This window comes from Felis catus, chromosome B2, assembly GCF_018350175.1.
Source record: "Felis catus isolate Fca126 chromosome B2, F.catus_Fca126_mat1.0, whole genome shotgun sequence".
Classification (NCBI taxonomy): Eukaryota; Metazoa; Chordata; class Mammalia; order Carnivora; family Felidae; genus Felis; species Felis catus.
Window position 1 is genome coordinate 63,091,343 of NC_058372.1, and position 24,075 is coordinate 63,115,417.

General features: G+C 36.4%; 1 protein-coding gene across 2 annotated transcripts in view; it reads left to right on the plus strand.

Moving 5' to 3' along the window:
* The window catches only part of COL19A1 (collagen type XIX alpha 1 chain), a 349,696-nt gene that overhangs the window by 157,459 nt on the left and 168,162 nt on the right, over positions 1-24,075 (plus strand). For both annotated transcript variants that reach the window (XM_045057717.1, XM_045057718.1), the window contains exons 13-15: positions 2,936-2,989; positions 12,107-12,160; positions 13,794-13,829. In XM_045057717.1, the coding sequence (XP_044913652.1) occupies positions 2,936-2,989; positions 12,107-12,160; positions 13,794-13,829 (144 nt within the window). The remainder of the gene's footprint in view (positions 1-2,935; positions 2,990-12,106; positions 12,161-13,793; positions 13,830-24,075) is intronic.

The window sequence follows — 24,075 nt, forward strand, 5'->3', positions numbered from 1 at the left end:
GAGGGACAGAGAGAGAGAGAGAGAGAGAGAGAGAGAGAGAGATAGGAGAACCTTCAGCAGTCTCTATCCTCAGTGCAGAGCCCGATACAGGACTTGATCCTACGACCCTGGGATCATGACCTGAGTCAAAATCAAGAGTCAGATGCTCAACTGACTAAGCCACCCAGGCACCCCTGTTATTGCTTTTTATATAATTATACTTTTTAAAATCCATTGTAGATTTTTGCCAGTGATCAAATTGAAGCAGCATGTTTCTTCTTTACCCTTCTGGAACATCTCTTATCCTCTTGCCATGCAGCATAAACCCCATCAGATCATCAACTCTGTTCTCTCTCTGATTATTATTTAACTTTTATTACCTCTATCAAGGTTGCAGATTTCCTTATAGGCACATATCTCTTTAATATGTAGAGTTGTTTATTTTTCCTCCTGTGAAAACCATTAATTTTGAATAAAGACTATATTCATTCTGAGTTACATTCTGAAAGTTAATGATGATATCTTTGGAATTATATTGTCTCCTTGTGCCAAAAATTTCAATTCATTCTATTAACATGTGCTGAACACATTTTATGTCACCATCTAGACACCATGTTGTCTCTTATCCCCTTACTAGGTAGATATTTTCTTCTGTGTATTTCTGAGTCTCTTAATTCCTATTTTGCTTTCTGGCATATATGACATCTTCTAGAACAGCACTGTTCAATGGAATTTTCTGTAATAACAGAAATGTTCTAATCTGCATAGCCCAATAGTGTAGATACCACTGAGCACTTGAAAGTGGCTAGGGCAAGTGAAGAACAGAGTTTAAAATTTTATTTAATCTTAATTAATTTAAATGTAAATCACCACCTGGGGCTAGTGATTAGCACATTGAACAGCACAGCTCTAGAGCATTTCCTCACCCTTCCATTTTCAGTTTAAAATATTCAGCTTGGGGCACCTGGGTGGCTCAGTCAGTTAAGCATCCGACTTCAGCTCAGGTCATGATCTCACGATTTGTGAGTTCAAGCCCTGTGTTGGGCTCTGTGCTGACAACTCAGAGCCTGGAGCCTGCTTCAGATTCTGTGTCTCCCTCTCTCTCTGCCCCTCCCCCACTTGTGCTCTCTCTCTCTCTCTCTCTCTCTCTCTCTCTCTCTCTCTTTCAAGAATATATAAATGTAAATTTTTTTTCATCTTTATTCTAACTTAAACCTATTTCACTCAATGTACTTGTATATAGTTTTGTTTATCCTATATATTATATATATTTCTTATACTCCAATAATCAAGTTAATTTTACTTCATATCCTGTGTTTTCAATATAGTAACAATACATAGTCTTAGATAATTGGGACTGCGCATGTGTATTTCTGTTAGTAGAGTATATAATGCATTATCTTGTAAAGTCAGGTGCTTTCTTTTCTTTAGTTTTTGTTTCAGATAAAAATAATAGTGTTCATTGTAGGAAAACAATGAAGAACAACAGAATAAATTGAGAATAAAAATCATCCTAGTGGCACAAAGCAGAGGTTACTACTACTACTAATACTACTAATACTACACACACACACACACACACACACACACACACACACACACACACACACACTGTGTTATGTGATAGACTGTGACTTGGATGAGGTTTTTTTTGTTTTTTTTTTTAATTTTTTTTCAACGTTTATTTATTTATTTGGGACAGAGAGAGACAGAGTATGAACGGGGGAGGGGCAGAGAGAGAGGGAGACACAGAATTGGAAACAGGCTCCAGGCTCTGAGCCATCAGCCCAGAGCCCGACGCGGGGTTCGAACTCACGGACCGCGAGATCGTGACCTGGCTGAAGTCGGACGCTTAACCGACTGCGCCACCCAGGCGCCCCTGGATGAGTTCTTTATATGCATAATATATTCTTTTATTTTTAGATATTTTTACTAATTATACAGATAATACATGTGTTTTGTTTTTAAAAAATTGAAAAACAAGAGTATGCTGAAGGAACAAAATCACCCATAATCACAGAATCCATAAATCAACCACTTTTACTGTTCTGGTTTGAAACAAATATTTGAAACAAAATATTGTTTCTAAGTTCCATAGTAGGTGGATGCATAGGCTGGTAGGCAAGTAGGTAGCTAGAAGGGTAGATACATAGCCATTTAATTTTTTTAAAAATTATGCTACAGATATGCAGCATTTGCTAATAAATGTATCCATCCTTCAGATGATAATCAAACAAAAATATGTGTCACTATGGATATGTGTTATAAACAATAGTATTAGTGGCCATTTTGAACATTTGTAACTAAAGTAATAAGAATAGAATAGAATAGAATAGAATAGAATTTGTAACATGTATTCACTGAATTTTTCAATCCCTGGTGTCTTACTTTTTACAGCATAAGAATTTTTAAATACTATAAAATAAAATTCACAAATATGATTTTAATGGCTGCATCATATCCCATTGTATCTCTATACCATAATTTATTTAATAGTTCCCTATTACTGGACATTTAGGATGTTTCTCTTTTTTTTACTATTATAAATAACATTGCACTCTTCAATTTAGTGCCTGAAACTTTTCATCTCTGATTATTTCCCTAGGATATATTCTTAGAAGCAAAATTGCTGGACCAAAGTAAATGAACAGATTTAAAATTCTTGATACATATTGCCAAATTGCCTTCCAGAAAGTTCTTTGTTGCTTATAGAAGAAAATAAATAATCCTTGTTCTATTTCTACCGTTTAATCATTTTTATGCAGCCTTTCTTTGAACCTTTAAACTTCTCTTTGGTTTTAGGACTCAGAATTGTTTTTTAATAAATGTTTCTTTCAAGGGATTAGCAAAGTAATCACATTGTTATAAATACCTAAACAATGTAACTCTCTTGTTTTTTCTTAGTAAAGGATCTCAGGATATAACATTTTTCATTATATAAATTATTTCTTTCTAGGGTGAACCAGGAGAAAAAGGAGATCCAGGTCTGGCTGGCATTAACGGACAAAATGTAAGCCGAACTGTTTTTTCTTCTTCTTCTAATATTCTGTTTACATTTTGCCACTGAAATGTGTTGACTATCTAATGGTATTAAGACTTTACTATCAGTGAAAGAACCAGCCACAATCAGGGCAAAATCAAGAATCAAGACAATTTTTTACATGGCTCGGTAAAAGCTCTGTGTTTTTAGTGTCATTATGGGTGGCCTCTTGCCTTTTTGTATTATATGTCATCCTTAACAGTGCTTTCTTTTTTGTTGTTTTTGGGTTGCATTTTTCTAGTCTTACTTTCTCTGTCTTTTCTCTTCCTATATACATTTTCATATGGCCCATGTTATTACCCACAGTCACTCTTCATCTTACACCAAAGCTCCATCCACTGAAGGTTCTGCATGGGTAGGATTGAAATGATGAAAAGAAGGCGAGAAGGGGACAGAGACTTGTGTATGTGTGTTCCAGTTCATCAACCTTGGGGATACTATTGCCTGTAACATCTGGAAGTCCTAGCATCTCCATTTCCTTCCCTTAAGACAGCAGACATTCCCCCACCCCCACCCCTATCCCCTGAGCTTCACTTTGACTCTTATGATGAAATTTGAAGGTTACCCCAAATATGGGTTTTCTCTAAAATATAGAATAATCTTCTGGTCTTCAAAATCACCATTTATTATAGATATTCTAACTTTACTGGGGAAAGTGACCACCATGAGAATTATTTTTTCCTAGTTTTTCCACTTGCATAAAAATGTTTTAGAAAAGTTCTAGAAAGCTACACTACTTGCTTTGTGGAAAAAGAAAAATGAAGCTAGATTTGGTCCCTAATGTCTTAGATGTGTTATGAAACCATCTTATATGCAGTAGGTCACTACGGTGGGAAGGGAAGCTGATCATTACAGTCCCTGGGGCTTGTGGGCAAAGTAAGAGGGATACCTGAGTATGGGAAGGGGTTTTCTCCAAAAGAGAAATACCCCAAGAATTAACCCTAGAGTCAACACTGGGTTGAGGTTCTGACCCCCACTGCTTTACTCTCTTGTTTACTTCTTGAGAAACCCCATTCACATATTTCATATGAGAGTCATTCTTAATCCTCTCCCCTTTGAAATGATTTTTCTATATGAGAGAATGGGAACTGGTACTTAGGGCTTGTAGCTGGAGTTGTCTCTGCATCTTCTCTAGTTCCTTACAGTGCATCAAGACACTGGATGTCACAACTGTGGGCCCATACATTTAAACAGAACCTCTGATTCACCACCCTTCCCTACTAGTGGAGGTACCTGATATCAGAGTAAGAGTTCTGGAGTGGAAAGCCAGAACCCACTGTGTCCCAGCTGGATCACTGGCTGAGAAAATCACTTCTCTATCTGTAAAGGATGGGTTTAGAATACATTCTCAAGTCCTCATCACTATGATGTCCTATCATTTTATACAAAGAGATTATTAAGATTATGAACTTGGAAAGCATAATAAACATAGAAGCATTCATTTAGGTTTTGTAATATTCCTGCTGCATGTAAGGAGATGTAGGGATAACAAAACAGAATATAGCTGGAGCCAGAGTATGAAAAGTGCTGTATGTAAGGATGTTTGCCCTTCCTCCTCTGAACACATGGAGGAGAATTCATCTGAGCTGTGTTTAATGAAGATTAGTGTCACAGTGTGTTCTGTAAACTGGATCATATTGGGGCCTTTGCCTATGTTTTGTTTTTTCTGTTATACTCTTCATGAGATCAAAGACCATTTCTTGGAATCCCCAGGACTTAGTAAATATTTGCAGTTAAGTTCTCAAGAATTATTTTCCAAGTTTTAATTTTAAAAACTGAGAAAGTATTATAATAGTCTAAAATATAAGTAATTAGAGCCGAAAGTAGGATAACAGAGGTTGATATTGCAGTTGTAAAATATATGCAGTTTGGCACTTGACATCATTGAAAACTCAAAAATAGCTCAAGATTTTGACCATTCATTGTGAGAACAATGTTATCTTGTGAAAAATGTAGGAGTGTCGAAAGAAATTAATGATAGTGTTACAAAAGATAACTAAGCTGCATGCATGTGGGCTCTCTGAGAGAGAGGAAAAAAACAAAGATTTTTAGAAGTTCATTAAGATAACATTGGAATTGAAATAGAAAGGGACTTATCCAAACACTTCAATGAAACTTGGAGATTTGAGGTGTTGGAATCTGAAATCTATTTACATTAGCTTAGAAATTTGGAAATTTTTCTTACAGTGTCTGAAAGTAAGGTGATTTGGCTTTGCAGATGTAATCAATTGATAAACACATATATTTTGTTTTTTGTTTTGGGTTTTTTTTTAATTTTTTTTAATATTAAATTTTTTGTCAAATTGGTTTCCATACAACACCCAGTGCTCATCCCAACAGGTGCCCTCCTCAATGCCTATCAACCATCAATGCCCATCAATGCCCAATGCCCATCACCCACCCACCTCCCTCCCACCCCCCATCAACCCTCAGTTTATTTTCAGTTTTTAATACTTTTAAAAACTGAGGATAAACACATATATTTTGAGTGCCTACTACATGCCCAGTGTTCTGGCAGCTGTGGTAGGATTTCCAAACCTGATTAAGACCAACCTGTTAAGAGAGTACATAGTATAGTGGGCAGCGTGACCTTTCCTCTTTGAGAAGGATTTTGGAAGAGTTCTTTGCATGCCCTCAATCACAGGTGTGTCATTTCTTTAGCACCATAATTGTTTAATGTAGCTCATTAGGTACATCATAAAGCAGGACAAAGCACATTAACTTTTCTCACTTGGTTACTTAATTAATATGTAGATGATATTATTTTCCCTTCCTCAGTTTTGCCAAAGATATTCAGGAGTCATGACTAAGGAGAAATAAGAAAAAAGTAATGAAAATTCTCCTTTTGTCCCCTCTACTCTCACTAAGAGTGAAGAATTCAGTGCTCTGCTATTGCATCATTGATGGTGGTATTGTTAATGTGTTATCGTTCATAAACTGTTTCCACAAGAATCTGAAATTTGATCCTTTCTCTAGGTTTATGGGCTAGCCAGAGCAAGGGGTGATAGCATCCCTATTTTCAGAGGCAAGAAATAAAGGTTTGGGAAATTAAGCGACTTTTTTTTTTCTTTTAGAAAATGGTGAAATCAGCTTTTAACCCTACATGTTTGACCGAAAAGTCTCTTATTTTCCCACTAAATCATGCCACAATTGTCATTGCCTATTTTTCAATGCTAAGATAAACTGACTCTGCAAATTAAAATCATTCAGCATTTATGACAGTTCACTCCGACTTTCAATAAGCACAGGTACACATTCTTAGAGAATGCAGGGCATTATATTAGCGATTTCAATTTGAATTAAAGTCAAGCCATGATGGGGATTCTAACTTGAGAAACATTCTGCTGGAATACAGAGTGAATAAACCCAATGGGCCAGCTCACTCCAGCTACTTTCCAAGTCAAAGAAATTTGGAAGAATTTAGAAACACTACTAAATTCAAAAGGCCAATGTAATGGTCTTTATTCTTGTATATCACAAATATCTTGATGTAAATGTATCTTTTAATAATTTCTTCTGTGCTAGCTTTGCCAAAAAAATGGGCAAGCTCACTTTAGAAAATATGAACCTGATATAGAGGGAAATATTCAGCAGTTCAGTCTTTCTCAGTAGGACACTCTTGGCATTCTGGGTAAGACAGTTCTTTGTTATGTGGGACTGTCTTGGGAGAGGAGAATGTTTAGCATCCCTAAGGCTCACCAACTAATGTAGCAGCTCTTAATCATTAGGACAAGGAAATTCTCTGATATCTTTCTAAATGCATCCTTGGTAGTATAAGTGCATGTAAACTTTGGATTGATCTCCAAGGTATTGGAGCATTGGACTAAAGTTATTGAATTAAATACCTGCTCATATTTCCCTTATAGTTTAAATAATGCATACCAAACATAATAAAATTCTGAAAAATTTGAGTTGCGTGAATTTAGTCTTTAAAAAACAAGACCTCAGCTTTACACACATTCTTCAATGATTTTGATTGTGACTTACTATGAGATATATTCAACAATTGCATTTTAGAACAGACTTGAGAGGGAGTCTCATAAAGTTGTTAATGTAACCTTTAAAGCCAGACTTCCTGGGCTCCGGTCCCAGCTCTGCCACTGCCTAACTGGCATACTACTTGGAACATTACTTATCCCCTCTGTGCCTCACTTTTTTCATTTGCACAATGGGATGATAATATTAATAGCACTTGCTTCAAGGCTACTTTTGTTTGTTTTTGAGGGTGAACAGGGTTATCATGCATTTAGGACAGTGTCTCGTGTACAGTAAGAGCTATATAAACACATAGACCTTTGCTATTATTTGAAACTGGGTTAAATAAACATTTATCTTTAATAGAAATATCATTTCAGTTATGTGCTTTTGTGGGGTTACATAATCTTAGAAAAGTCAATTTCAATCATTGAGTTTAGACTCTTCCTCTGCGTCTTTCTTACTGTCTTTCAAACATGTTTTATAAAAATTACAGCATGTGATGTTTCTAAAATAATCATGTTAATCTCCTTATCCCAATGCAATCTGTACTATTAAATACAAAAATATTGAAATCACAAAGCTGAGATATCAGCTGGCAACAGCTGGTGCCATTGCTAGGGAACAAGATACAGTCAGTGGGAAGACAAGGCAAAGAATTAATTGATAGGTTAAAATTTTTAACAACTATTATTTTGTATCATCTTCTGATTTTTAAAGATGCTATATACCATGAGTAGTAGATCTTCCAGTAAATTTAATTTCATTGTCTACCTGCTTTTATGATTCTAGATATAATACTGTCCTTCTGCTTCCACCTTGCCTTTAGATAAGAGTTCCTGTCTGCACATAACATCCAGAGTCAACTACTGTGCTTTTGAGAATCTTTATATATGTGAATATTATTGAGAACCTTGATAATATATTCCCATCTTACTCAATGTTGAACTCATAGACTGTTGCATTTGATTCTTTATGCTTTGTGGTGAGTGCTGCGTCTTTTTCTCTGCAGTACTCCATAACCATTGATAACCAGTGTGACATGAGGAGAAAAATTGCACTTAAGCAAAGTATTACTGATCTGTTTCTCAGAGCTTATTATGATGCCATGGCCTTAAAAACATTGCACTTTGTCACAAGAGGACATGAGTTACATGGGCCCAATTTCGATGGCCGCAAAAGTAGAAGAAGCTTGATGAAGCAGTACTTCTCAATTGCATTTTATCCGATGTGAGTTAAAGGATGCTTGTTCCATATCCATCAAACTGAGTACAAAACTGAACAGAATGAACTATTAATTATCCCTTAAACTTGGACTTGAAGAGTAAAAGCAACATTTATTAAGTACCTACAATGTACTGTTTTTTATAACCTATGATTCTCAGAACAACCCTTAAAGATAACTATTATTTATACCTATATTATAGGGAAGCTTAAACAATTTAGAATTTTACATAAAATGCCATTCTTTTCCTCACCCTTCTGAACTCCACACCTCTAAATCTTGAGTACCTCCAGTAGAATTAGGCCTCTCTGTGAACTGTTCCCTTCACACTTGCTGTATACTTCCATAATAGTATTCAACATTCACATTAGCTTGTAGTGGGTTGCATTACTTCTCCAACTGCTTCCTGACTATAGTTGATTGAAATGGGATGGTTAGCTGATTCATTTGCCAATAAATCCTTCCCAGAAGTTGCAGTTAGTGTTAGTTTTTTAGGCAGGAATATTGAAAGAATTGTAATGTATTATTTTATGCCTAACATAATTTTTTAACACGTAATGTGTGTTGATTATGAATAATAGTAATAACTGGAACACTGCTACACACAGAATTCACTGTAACCCTGTGCCCCAGAGTTAACCATTTCCTGAGTGTTTTATTTAATGTTCCCTTTTTAAAAACAACATTTTCATATTTGTGTGGTCATAGAATATAGAGTTTAGTCTTCTGTGTTTGTGCATGGTCAACAATATTTGACCATGCACCATATCCATTTATAAATAAATGGATACCTGGTGGCTCTCTCAGCCATTTCTTCTTCATGTTTGTCTTTTCTCTGGATAGAGTTACACCAAGAAGCCCAAAGAAAGCTCTTAGTAATTTTCTCAGCCCAGTAAATGGTACAACCTCCTATCACTTACTTAAGCCTTGACACCTCCTTTTCTCTGCCCCCTCTTCCAACATATCTGCCTCTTCTACTTCCCAGTATGTGTGGTCTCTGACCTCTCCTCTCCATCTCCAGTATCACCACCCTATCCCAGCCACCCTCGTCTCTTGCCTCAAAAGCTGTGACAGCCCCTTTTCTGCTTCCACTCTTGCTGCCTACAATCTATTTTTACATTGTAGTCAAAGTGATTTTTTTGAAGCAAAGTCACATCATGTCGTTTTTCTGCTTAAAACACTTAGGTTCAAAAACCCATCCTCCTTACCATGACCTGCAGTTCACTACATGCTTTGACCCCTTAACTTGATCTCCTGCTCCCTGTCTGCATGCTCATGACACTGTCTTCACCTTGGGGGCTTTGGTGCTTGCTGTGCCTTCTAACCTCAATACTTTCCCCCTGGATCACTGCATGGCTGGATCCTCTGAAACAACAAATGTCACCTCCACACAGAAACTGTTTCTGATGACCCCAACTGACATACCAGCTCTCTCCCTTTCAGGCAGAGCACATTTAGCCTATCGACCTGTTTATCATCAGTCACTCTCCTCTTATAACCTGAGTTCCGTGAAGGCAGGAATCTTGACCCTGTTAAGGAAAAAATTATTCTCACATTTATTAAGATGGTAAGGAGGACTTTTTGTTCAAGACTATTAGAATAGGGGCATTGCAATAGAGGAGTGAAATTGAGCTCAACTCCAAATACAATAAGGACGGGTGGGGATTTATAGCCAACGGAGTGACAGGCTCAATGAATGGAAAATTACTAAGAGCAAACACTGAGGGTGGGAGGATTCTTGGTAACTGAACTATAGAATTCTTGCTAAAGGCAGGCCAAAGACTTACACATTAGAGATGGGGGATGAGGAATTTGATCTGCTGTTAAGGGTGGGGGATGCTATGTAAACTGATTGAGTGAGATTTTTGCTAAAACTGGTCTCAGCAAGCCGAAGACAGAAAAAGACAGAGGTCAAGGTTGAGGCCTAGTCAAGAAGAGGACTCAGAAGAGTCTGACTGAAGTTTGGTTGAAGAGAGGGTCTTTGTCAATTTCTAAGGAGCACTATCCAATAGAAAAATGTTTAATATATAATACTTACACAGTATATTTCTAAATATGATATTATAATCAAGACAAATATAAATATATTTTCCAGTAGCCATGTTAAGAAAAATAAAAGGAAACAGATGCAACTAATTTAAAAATATATTTAATTTAAAATATCCAAAATACTATTTTAATATATAATCAATATAAAAATCATTAATGAGCCATTTTGTATTTTTTAAAATAAATATTAAAAACCCATTATGTTTTTTTTTTTAATTTTTTTTTCAACGTTTATTTATTTTTGGGACAGAGAGAGACAGAGCATGAACGGGGGAGGGGCAGAGAGAGAGGGAGACACAGAATCGGAAACAGGCTCCAGGCTCTGAGCCATCAGCCCAGAGCCCGACGCGGGGCTCGAACTCACGGACTGCGAGATAGTGACCTGGCTGAAGTCGGACGCTTAACCGACTGCGCCACCCAGGCGCCCCAAAAAAAACCATTATGTTTTGTACTCTCAGAACTTTTCAATGCAGACTAGTCTCATGTTGCTTATTTGGGAAGGAATGGATATTTGAAATAATAAGAGAATATTACATCTCAAATAGGATTTACTTTTTCACTCATCCCTTTTCTAAATAAATAAATAAAATACTCCAAGGTAACAATGGAAGACTGTAGCTATGAGTTTTGTCCTGAAAGGTATTTCTACAATTGTGAAGTGTTTTTTGTTTGTTTGTTCGTTTGTTTGCCTTTTGGATGCTATTTTTATCCATTAGATTTTTTTTTCTTAAAGTGTAAGATTACAGTTATCACATAATCTCTGCAACCAGATTATTTTAAGTATCCAGTTTTCCTTCATTTCTTTAAATTCATCATTGACTTCTATATTGAATAGCTACAGGTGATAGCATTTGGCATTGTTTACTGACTACAAAATGTCAGAGCAGTGATAGACGGACCCCTGAGCCAGGAAAAGTAAGATATCTAGATATACTGTGCATTCTGTGACTTCAGAATTATTTCTTTTTTCCATTATTGTTCTCCATTCATCCAGTGTATTAAATCAAGAATGAAGAAAGATATTTTTTTCTATTTACCACACAGTCAGGATGTCGATCTAACTCTCTTTCTGTTTACACTGTGGGTATCTTCAGCTATAGAACTGATTCCCTCCGGTGAAATCTATTGTGATATTCCTGGGAGCTGTCATTTCTGAGTCTGATCAACTAAATACCCACTAAAACACCCAAGAGTCCAGAAGATTCATGAATATATTCATCTGATACTCTATGTCTCGTATAGTTTCATTTAATATCTTTATAAATCCAAGTAAAAAAAATTATCAATTAGAGAACTAAAACATACTTTGAAACAGGAAAGAGACTACATTGTAGCTTCAGCCTGTGAGTGATAGGAAAAGAATATGTCCTTCATTTGTTTTCTCCCACAATTAGATTACTTGATAGAGACATAAAAATGTTTTTTTTAATTTAATTCTTGATTTTTTTGGCAAGCTTTATAAAGGCCAAATCAATGCTAAATCAAAGGTATTTACAATATCCACAAATTTAATCCAAAGTGGATACTTAAAAGCTCATATAGATTTAAATGATGTTCTCCCAGATGGTGAATTAATGTAATTTTAGCAGGAAGCAAAGTTGCACAAATATGCAGTATTCAGGACTCATGCTGATTTAATGTATCTGTACTCACCACAACACAGATGTTGCTTATCATTTTAGTACCAGTTGTCTCTCTTTCTTTCTATACTACAAACTGAAGAATGAGATTTGGGAGTTCAGTAAATTATGATTTATCTTGTGACTAATGACTTGTTAGAAATGTCAGCTTTCTGTGAATTGCATACAGAAATCACATTGGTTGTATTCTTCCTACAGGGTTTGAAAGGTGACTTGGGTCCTCGGGGCCCCCCTGGCCCAAAAGGAGAAAAGGTATCGTATCCACCCAGAAGAATGTCAGTTTTTCTTAAGAAAATTCTGAGAACACATGCAGTGACTTTTCATTGAAAAAGTTAATTTTGCTAAAATTAACCAAAGGCTGTATGTTAAAAGCATCTGAAGAAAAGCCTTTTGGTTCATTTAATTAGTTTGAAGAAACTAAAAGCACAACTGCTAGTTGACATTAATTTGTGTTTATAAGATTTCACTTTCTCTCCCTCACTTAACAGTATTAGCTATTCCATTGCCAAATTAGCAACTGTGTCTTGTATCGGGGAATTTTGCCAGTAGCACTGAACTGCTACCATAATGCTGAAGCAGGTGGCCTTTAGCGGGAAGGAGGTTAACTTCCTAATTCATTCCTAGTCTGAATGCTTCATTTCCTGCCACTTTTTCTCACATGCCATTCTATCATGATATATTGGCAGTGACCTTGAAAAGAGATTTAGAAATACTAAAACCAAGAGTCATAGAATAAGGTCATTGCATGACCCCATTTTGATAAGAATTGTATGTGTGGGGCGTTCATACTGTATTTTGTTCTCCATTCTTAGCACATTTGGAAATCCTCGTCTGTCTTCAATATTTACCTCTATGTTAAAGTTGATCTTGCAAATCAGTCCTCAGTGAGTGATTTAAGCTATGTCGATGTTCCTTAACAAGTATTGGCTACTTTTATTCAATTGTTCCAAAAAGTAATGATTACTCAACGCTAAGTCTTTACTTTTGAGGTGACTATGTCAGATGAGAAAAGAAAAATTTATAGAGATACTTTCAACATGAGAACACATCTCAGAGCTTTATACCACACAGTATAAATTCTCTATAATGACCACATAAAGAGCATTATAGCAATGATGCTTGCTCTTAATGGTTAAGAGTTCTTACGAAATAAACCAGGGTCCTGATACAATAAAGCATGTAGATGACATATAAATCAGAAAATAGTAAACTTTTATATGAGCCATTTTTTAAAGATTTTGAAAGGGTTCTCAATATATCCACTTGTTAATTTGTATTCACATAGGTCAGCAAAGCAATTTTTGTATTTAAAAATACATAAATATAGTCAAGGCCTCTTAAAATTGATAGCAAGTGCAATGTCAATTTAGCAGAGCTTTGTAAGAGGCAATGGGACTGCTTCTTGCAGCTGGGAGGCATGAAGTGGGGAGATCCATTTATTATTTCTGCTGATCCTCATACTAACTTTGTCAGAAAAATTATCTGTCGTTGTGACACTTCCCAGCTGCTCCGCTGGCAAGTAACCATATTTGAAGAGATATTCTTTCTAATTTTGGATTCGTAGACAAAAGAATAGAAAATTAGATTATTTTAGCTTTTCAAAACAAGTTCTGCTGTTATAGAAAGTATGGGGGTGCACAAGATGATATTTATATCATGAGAGCTAAAAGCACATCATGCATTTTTTACCGTGTGGAGAATTTATCAAGATGAAATTCTATTTTTTCCTTCAAAGTGTGTGTGTGTGTATACATATATACATATATATATATATACATATATACATATATATATCTATATTGCTTCTATCCATTCAGAAAACTTAAAAATAAAATGTGCAGAAAAGGATCACTGGTAACTGCAACTATTCTTTAACCTATTTTAGGGAGATACAGGACCTCCAGGACCACCAGCCTTAACTGTAAGTATTCTCCAAATCAGAATTCAAAATTGAAATGCCCTGTTCATTTTTCACACTACATCATGACTAAACCAGAATTTAAACCATAGGATATTTTGAGAACTGAAAGTTACCCTAGAATAGATCTAGTTAAACCTCCAGATTTTAAAGATGAGGCATCTGCCCACATCAGTGAAGTACATAACCTGAGGTCATACTGGGAGTTACTAGAAAAGTCTGGAGGCAGTACCAATTCTGAGCAATTTTCTCTACCCTCCATATGGTTCATAATCATGCCCCTTGAACGTTTGATTATACGTTTTTAACATGATATTTAACGTTAATGGAAGCAGAGACTGTTCTACCTACTCTAAAAACCATAAAAGAACAAAATAAACTATAATCGCCCAGTGGGTAAAAACAGCTACCTATTTAAAATGATTGTTACATTCCCCAAAACCTGTCCAAGACCAGTTTTTTTCCTATATGATTTGCTTCTAAGATTCACAAATGATAAAATGGCAGTATTTCAGTAGCAGATTTATGAGAAAAGTTCCTAATGTTCACATAATGAGATTGTTCTCAGTTAAATGGTTCATCATTTATTAAGCATTTAATCATAAATATATAATGACTTTATATTTAGGTATAATTTACTGTTATGGATTTTCTTCATAGGCCATTAAGGACTCTCATTTAACTTAAAGATTTGGTCTAACAGTGACTCTAAGCCTAATAGAAAAGAGGAAACTTTCTTAAATAAGATCATTTGTAGCCTGAGGTCTCTTGGATTTTATGTTGATACTACCTAATGACATAAATTAAGAATTTAAATCATCAGTTTTCAGACATGTTCTGATTGTAGAAGGTCAGGCTTAAAAGAAATCTTCTAGTATCTTTGTTGAGCTCTTCCTAACAAGGCAGAACAGTAATCTCAAAGACTGTGTGGCTTTGATAACATTTACATTTATCTTTGTACTTGAAAATGTCATACATATTCTGAACAATATGTTAATAATATCTTACACAAATAATTTTTGCAATGCTTACTTAAAGGACAGATATTTCTTCATAAATGAGAAATCTAAGGAATCAAACAGATAACTTAGGAATAACCAAATTCAATTTGCCATGAAATTCTGTGCTTGAAGATTTCATTTTCAGATGGAAATAAAAACTATATATTTGAGGGGTGGTTTTAACTGAATATTATTCAGCTTTTTTATACTTTGTGGAATTTATTTTTAAAATTATTTGGCAGTGATTTACAGTTAAGACTGCTCATGTTTCTTAAGTCACATGCTTTCTTTTGTTCAACTAAGTTGTATGCTCACCCACTCTATTTAGTTATCTGATTTCCTAGTCATTCCCAACTTGTGTTTGAAGAGCAAAGTGTAATCTATGTTTATCATTTCACCTGAAAATGCAGTTTGGCCCCTGGCCCAGAAAATTGTATTGGAATATATCTATTTCATGGATTTTTAATGACAGCTAATGTCTTCCCACCAAGTAGTACCCTATAGATCCCAGCAGCATTTAGCTGGCAGGCACTAAGGGAGTACAAACTAATATTTACATAAAGACATGACAAGGCAAAACCACTGTGAAATGAAATGTTTATTTCATAAAGTTAAATATTGGTATTACTAGTTATATGCTTGTCATTACTTTATTAACATAATCTGTTAAAAAACAGGCAGCAGACATGAATAAACATTTTCCCAAAGAAGATATACAGTTGGCCAACAGACATATCACTCATCTTCAGGGAAATGCAAATCAAAACTATGATGAGATATCATCTGACAGTAGTCAGAATGGCTAAAATCAACAACACAGAAAACAACAAGTGTTGACAAGGATGCAGAGAAAGGGGAACCTGCTTACACTGTTGGTGGGAATGCAAACTGGTGCTGCCACTCTGGAAAACAGCGTAGAAGTTACTCAAAAAGTTAAAAATAGAACTTCCCTATGATCCAACAATTGCACTACTAGGTATTTACCCAAAGGATACAAAATACTGATTTGAAGGGATACATGCACCCTGATGTTTATAGCAGCATTATCAACAATAGGCAAATTATGAGAAGAGACTAAATGTCCATCAACTGATGAATGAAAAAATAAGTTGTTGTATGTATATATATATATATATATATATATATATATATATATATACACACACATATACATATATGTATATGTATATACATATACATATATGTATATGTATATACATACATATATACATATATATAATTATATACAATGAAATATTACTCAGCCCCCCAAAAATATGGAATGTTGCCATTTGAGCAGCATATATGGAGCTAAAGAGTATTATGCTAAGCGAAATAAGTCAGTGAAAGATAAATACCATATGATTTAATTCATATGTGAAATTTAAGAAACTAAACAGAGGAACATAGGAGAAAAAAGTTGAGGCAAACCAAGAAACAGACTCTTAACTATGGAGAACAAACTGAGGGTTACCGGAAGGGAGGTGGATGGGGAGATTGGGCTAAATGGGTGATGGGGTTAAGGAAGGCACTTGTATGAGCAGCAGATGTATATAAGTGATGAATCACTAAATTCTACCCCTTAAACTAATATTACACTGTTAACTAACTGGAATTTAAATAAAAACTGGAAAGAAAATGAATACATACATACATACATACATACATATCTTAAAAATTAAAAAAACACATAATCAAATGTTAACTATGAAATAGGAATGAACTGAAATGTATACCACCTTATCATGTACTAAATATTTAATTGACCTTATAATGCAGATTAATACATTTTAATGAAATGATTTGTAACAGTTTTCAAGAAAGCTAAACTTGGAAGCTATACTGCCTCCATTGTATTTACATTAAACGAAACATTGTTATATAGGAGTTAATAAACTGAGAATTCATCCATAGTGATTCTCAAAGCTAGTTGTACACTAAATCCACTATAGAGCTTTAAAACATACCAATCTGTGGCTCCACCCCCAGAAATTACAATTCAGTAGATCTGGTGTGGACCAGTATACTTAAACCTCCCTGAGTAGTTCTAAATATAGAGCTGGAATCCAAAGCTGTTGTATATGAGCACTATAATGGAACAAGCTTTCTTCTGTTCAAAAGCTTTAGACTTTTGAGAAGTCTGGCTTTCACCTGAAACCCAACTTAATGCGTAGTAATAAAAAAATGTCCCTTTCCATTAGGGAGGCATACTAGTAAAACTAAATTAAGATTGAAGCCTTCTTGGTTAAGTGGAGGAGATTAAGGCCAGGAAGGCACCTTTAATTATAGCCTTAACCCAGCCATTCAAGGACTCCAGAGAGCTCAGGTGCCTTAATGCTTCTCAGAATTTAATGCACACAGAAACATTCAGGGGTCTTGTTCAAATGCATAGTTTATTTCATAAGTCTGAGGTGGGGGTGGGATTCTACATTTCTTTTTTTGTTTTGTCTTGTTTCTAAATGTTTATTTTATTGCAAGAGAGAGATCAAGAAAGAGCAAGAGAGAACAAGCAGGGGAGGGGCAGTGAGAGAGAGAAAGAAAGAGAGAGAGACAGGCTGTCAGTGCAGAGCCCAATTGGGGCCCAATCTCACAAACCATGAGATCATGACCTGAGCCAAAATCAAGAGTTGGACGCTTAACTGACTGAAGCACCAGGCACCCCAAGATTCTCCATCTCTAACTGGAGGATGCAGATGCTACTTGTTCTCAGACCACACTTTGAGTCACAGGGCTTAGCACTTGAGCCCCAGCTCTACTGCAGACTTGCTGCCTCATTCCATAGATTAGTGACTCCCTAGCCATACTGCACGCTAGATGTACCTATATCACCTGATATAGAGGCGTTTACCTTCAAATTTTTCCTGCTTTTCCTGAGCTTCTTTGATCTGTAAATTTATGTATTTCACCTAATTTGGGAAATTGTCCATTGTTTCATCAAATTTGTTTTCTGCCTCATTATCTCTCTCTTCTCCTTCTGAGACTCCAGTTACATACAATTACATAAAATATTTTCCCATACATTCCTTTGTTTTCCATATAATTTTCTCCTCTTTTGAATGGATCATTTCTAGTGAACTCTTTTCAAACTTACTCATTATTGGTCATCTCCATTCTGTTGTTAAGACCATCCTTTGAATTTTTCATTTCAGATACTATATTTTTAAGTTAGTGAATTTCCGTTTGCTTTTTAAAAAAATAATATCTACAAAAGGCCACATTTCATTCTTTCTCATTGCCAAGTAGTATTCCATTGTATATATAAACCACAATTTCTTTATCCATTCATCAGTTGATGGACATTTAGGCTCTTTCCATGATTTGGCTATTGTTGAAAGTCCTGCTATAAACATTGGGGTACAAGTGCTCCTATGCATCAGCACTCTGTATCCCTGTATCCCTTGGGTAAATTCCTAGAACTGGAGAGTGTTATGCTAAGTGAAATAAGCCATACAGAGAAAGACAGATACCATATGTTTTCACTGTTATGTGGATCCTGAGAAACTTAACAGAAGACCATGGGGGAGGGGAAGGGAAAAAAAAGTTAGAGAGGGAGGGAGCCAAACCATAAGAGACTCTTAAAAACTGAGGATAAACTGAGGATTGATGGGGGGTGGGAGGGAGGGGAAAGTGGGTGATGGGCATTGAGGAGGGCACCTGTTGGGATGAGCACCGGGTGTTGTATGGAAAGCAATTTGACAGTAAATTTCATATTAAAAAAATAAATAAATAAAAAATAATATCTATTTCTCTTCTGACATCTTCTATCTTTTCATTCCCTGGGAGCCATATTTTCTTTCACGTCCTTGAGAATAGTTTTGATAGATGTTTTAAACATCTTTGTCTTAAAATTCCATCATCTGAGTAATGTCAAGTTGGTCTCTGTTTACTGTCTATTCTCTTTAGAATAGGTAATGTTTTTTTTTCAATGTTTATTCATTTTTCTTTTGAGAGACAGAGAGAGCAGGGGAGGGGCAGAGAGAGAGAGGGAGAAGCACCAGAGACAGAGACACACAGTATCCAAAGCAGGCTCCAGGCTCCAAGCCATCAGCACAGAACTTTATGCGTGGTTCTAACTCACAGACCATGAGATAATGACCTGAGCTGAAGTTGGCTACTTAACCAACTGAGCCACATACATGCCCCTAGAATGGGTAATGTTTTAATGCTAACTTCTATGTCAAAAAATTTTGGACTGCATTTTAAGCACGTGAATGATACTGGAACTCTGAACTCCTACTTCTCTGAAGAGCATTAATATGGGTTTTTGGGGGGGGGGTTGTTTGTTTTTTGTTTATTTATTTTGAGAGAGAGAGAGGAGCACAAGCAAGGGAGGGACAGAGAGAGAGGGCGAGAGAGAAAATCCCAAGCAGGCTCTGCACTGTCAGTGTGCAGCCTGATGAGGGACTCAAACCAACGAACTGTGAGATCATGACCTGAGCTGAAATCAAGGGTTGGATGCTTAACTGACTGAGCCACCAAGGCACCCCAAACATTAATGTGTTTTCAAAGCAAGGAGTTAAATTAGCTGGACAGACGTGGTAAACTCTCTTCCCTGTAGTTGACAACAGCAGAAATCCTGGTTTTATTCTTTTAGCCTAACCTGAGCTGCTTGGCGTGTGTACTGCGTGTGTATGGTTAGGGGTCAGCTAGAGGTTTGGGCAGACTTTATACACAGAATTTGGGACTGCCTTTCTCTACAGAATTTTGGAAACCACACATTTCTTTACTTTCCAGTATGTACATCTGCTCAAAATTCTGCCCTCTAACTTTCAATCCATCAAGAATGCAGGCTCTCCATTTAGCTACCCTGTGACCCATACTGTGGCTTGCCTCCAAATGAAACATTTTGGAAACAGGAAACCGATCACATGCTGTTTTGTTTTTCCACATGTTGACTCCTCTCCAGTACCTACCTGCTTTGGGGGTTTTTTGTTGTTATTGTTTTAGAGAGAGAGAAAGCACATACACAACACACACACACACACACACACACACACACACATGCACACTCACATGTGCACATTCGGGGGAGGGCAGAGAGAGAGAGAAAGAATCCCAAACAGGGTCTGTGCTGCCAGCATGGAGCCTGATGCTGGGCTCAATCTCACAAACTGTGAGATCATGACCTGAGCCAAAACCAAGAGTCAGATACTTAACTGACTGAGCCATGCGGGTGCACCCCTACCTGCTTCTGTTGATTTTCCAGTGTCTTCAGGTAGTTGTGGGGTTTTTTTGTAATGTTTATTTATTTTTGAGGGAGGGAGAGAGGGGGGTGAGGGGCAGAGAGAGAGGGAGACACAGAATCTGAAGCAGGCTGCAGTCTCTGAGCTGTCAGCACAGAGCCCAATGCAGGCGGGAACTCACAAATGGATGCTTAACCAACTGAGCCACCCAGGCGCCCCTTCAGGTAGTTGCTTTTATATTGGAGTTTATAGTTGTTATCTGTAAGTATGTTAATTCAGTAGGAACTACTAGGCCTTCCTGAAAGTCAGTGATATATTTTTTTTATCAAAGTTGAATTACTTCTAATTTACTTAGAAATTTTATAACTGCAAATATAAGTGAATTAGCCTTACAAATTATTTACTCTGTTGGCCTCACCTTCAATATATATCTGAATCTGACTGATTCTCACATTTCTACTATTACTACCTGGTTCTAGATACCATCATCCCTGGATTATTTCAGGATCCAGTTAATGGTCTCCCCACTTCTTCCCTTGATCTCCTTGAGTTTTACAAAAAAACAGAGGCCAAAAAGTTTCCTTGTCATGCTTCTGTTCAAAATCTCCAATGTTTCTCCATCTGATTCAGAGTAAAAGCCAAATTCTATACAGTGGCCTACAAAGTCTTACAAAATTCAACTCTCCTTGCATTTCTGACTTCATTTTCTTATTCTTCTCATCTTGCTGACTTGGTTCCACAACAATGGCCTTCTTGCAGTTCTTCAGGCATGTCTGGTACACTCCCACATGAGAAGGTTTGTTGCTGTTTACTCTGCCTGCTCCAACCATGTGCATAGCTACTTCCTTTAAGTTTTTTTTTTTAATTTTTTTTTCAATGTTTATTTATTTTTGGGGACAGAGAGAGACAGAGCATGAACGGGGGAAGGGCAGAGAGAGAGGGAGACACAGAATCAGAAACAGGCTCCAGGCTCTGAGCCATCAGCCCAGAGCCCGACGCGGGGCTCGAACTCACGGACCGCGAGATCGTGACCTGGCTGAAGTCGGACGTTTAACTGACTGCGCCACCCAGGCGCCCCCGGCTACTTCCTTTAAGTTTTATCAATGAGAGCTACTCTATTTAAAATCACACATACCCACATGGAATTTCTAATCTGCATTAGCACTTCATTTTTATCGTTTTCTCCATGGCACTTATCACTCTCTAACATATCATTTGAAATGCCTACTTACTAGATTATTTGTTGTCAACATTCCTGTATCTTTGACTTTGAATCCCATGAGAGGCAAAGGTTCTTTGTGAGTTTTGTTCATTGTTGAATTCTAAGCATACAGAATAGAGTTTGGCACATAGTATGCCCTGAGGAAAAAAATGATGTTTAATGAATATTGTCTTTGTAAGTATTTTAATCTTTGCTTTTTAGCCTCATTAATTCCACTTATTAACCTTATTTCTCTTAGATAGTTTGTATAAAATAAGGATCAGCTCTTATGATTTTGATGAAAATCATTTGGATGGATGTTTTCTTTCTCACAAAATTTTTGCTCTGCTTATTCCGTTTTTATTATTTTAAGGTCATTTGTTTATTGAAGTTTTCTTAAGTCAGTTTTCTATAAAATTGCTTAATATTTATTTTTTTAAAAAAGCAGAGTGCTAGCCAAATAGAATAAATCTGTGGTTCCTATTACTTGATTATACACAAAAGTATAAATTGAAATAAAAGTCTTTAATTCACAGTTTTAGGTTTTACCTTATCCTGCCTGATTTATTATTCATTTGTCAGCACTTTAACTCCTGGAACATAAAATTTGGCATCTAATCCATAAAAATATTAAATATATTGCTATAATTTTGGACTTGTGCTTTCAGTAGCACAAATGAAGCCAAATAAAACCAAATTGTGCCATGATTCCAGCTGAAATTCTCTAAGCAACTACTTATTAACAAAAAAAGAATAATTCCCTTATAAATATATTTTACATATATATATATATATTCAGATTCTAGTTTTTAAAATGTTATCAAATCACATTTTCGAAACTTATTTAGTTGCACCCATACCTGGAATGAATGTCACAACGACACTTAACAAGTGACTTACTGGACATCACCATCATAGTATAATAGGGCTTTTCCACCATATTCCTCCTAAAGGACATCAATTTAGACAATCACCCATGGATAGGATAGCCATGTAGAAGTCCAGGAAGGAGTCTAGTGGAGAAGTTCCAGCATACCCCTAAAGCAAAGAAATTGAAAAGGATAAAAGGAACAGTTTCAATTTACAGTCGTCACTCCTCCCAAGGCTTTTTTAGCTCATGCCAAAAGAGACTTTCTCAGCCCATGATTTCTCCTGCTGGGGAAGATGAGAACATGTGAGTGAGAATTCACCTGCCCTAGCTATGCAGGATGCTACCCAAAAAACCTACTTCCTTCCTGCCTCAGCCAGAATACTGAGGTGTCTTGTGTGTTGCAGTGGGTGCTGGGAGAACAGCAGAAAAGGCTCTCAGGGGGCACCAAATGCATGTGAATCCTACAGAGTGTGTGCCCCCAGACTCCACTAGGAAATTCACCCACAAGCTGCAGGGCATTCTTCACTTTTGATTTTCTCTCCAATGGCCCAAGGCTTCCTGTGCCTCACCTCCACACACATCTACCTCATGGCCAGCTCTATGTGTATGCTCCCTGTGGCAGCAAGAATGAGCCTTTGCAGAGGACTAGTCAGCACCTGAAGAAGCTGGTTCCACTCTGTGGGATTGAGAGAAACACACAAAATTGGGTATTCATCACTGCCCTAAAAAAAGCACCATAGTCAGCATAATCCTGACTGTGTAGTATTGAGAGAAGGCATAAAACCTTAAGAATTTCTCCAGAAGAAGAAAGAAGAAGCATGGAGTGGGCATATCTGAGTAAAAGGTCTGACAAAGCCTTAGAATCCCTAACAGGGTTGATGGAAGGTATTTCTCTCAGTCATGAACTGAGAGAAAGAGTAAAGACTGAAAGAGGTAACTGCTTTTTCAGATATGAAGACAGCAACACAAGACTTCAAGGAAATCAAGGAAACATGACACCAACAAAGAACACAATAATTTTGCAATAACAGACCCTAAAGAAATAGAAATCTGCGATTTGCCTGATGAAGAATTCAAAATAGTTATTTTAAGGAAGCTCAGTGAGCTATAAGAAAGACAGTTCAATGAAATCAGGAGAATAATACATCAATAAAATGAGAAGTTTCACAGAGAGAAATCATAAAAAAGAATCAGACAAATTCTGGAGCTGAAAAATGCAATAAATGCAGTAGAGAGCATAAACAGACTGGATCAAGTAGAAGAAAGAATCTGTCAAGTAGAAGGCAGGTTCAGTCAGAGCAGAACAGAAGAATGAGAGAGTAAAGAAAGCCTACATGAGCTATGGGATATCATTAATAGAAACAACCTGTACATTATTGGGTTACCAAAAAGAGAAGAGAGGAGAGACAGTTAGAAAACTTACTTAAATAATGCCTGAGAAATTCCCAAAGCTGGGAAGATACCTGGATGCCTGAGTTCATGAAGCTCGTGGGGTGAAGCACATAGATTCACAATTGCCAAGACATGGAAACAACCTAAGTGTCCTTCAACAGATGAATGGATAAAGAGTATGCAGTGTGTGTGTGTGTGTGTGTGTGTGTGTGTGTGTGTGTGTGTGTGTGTGTAATTAGCCATAAAAAGAAGGAAATCCTGCCCTTAGCAACAACATAGATGGACCTTCAAATTTCTTTGATCAAAATACAGTTTATCTAAGGTCATAGTGCAAATTTGTGTTAAGGTAAGTTCTCATAAATTATTCTGAAACCATGAATCTGAAACCATGAAACATCAGAGTCTGTTTTATGGGTTGCCTCTGTCTTTTTCCCCGTATGTTCATCTATTTTGTTTCTTAAATTCTATGTATGAGTCACATGATATTTGTCTTTTTTTGGACTGATATATTTCATTTAGCATAATACACTCTAGCTTCATCCTAGTCATTGCAAATGGCAAAATCTCATTCTTTTTGATGGTTGAGTAATGTGTGTGTATG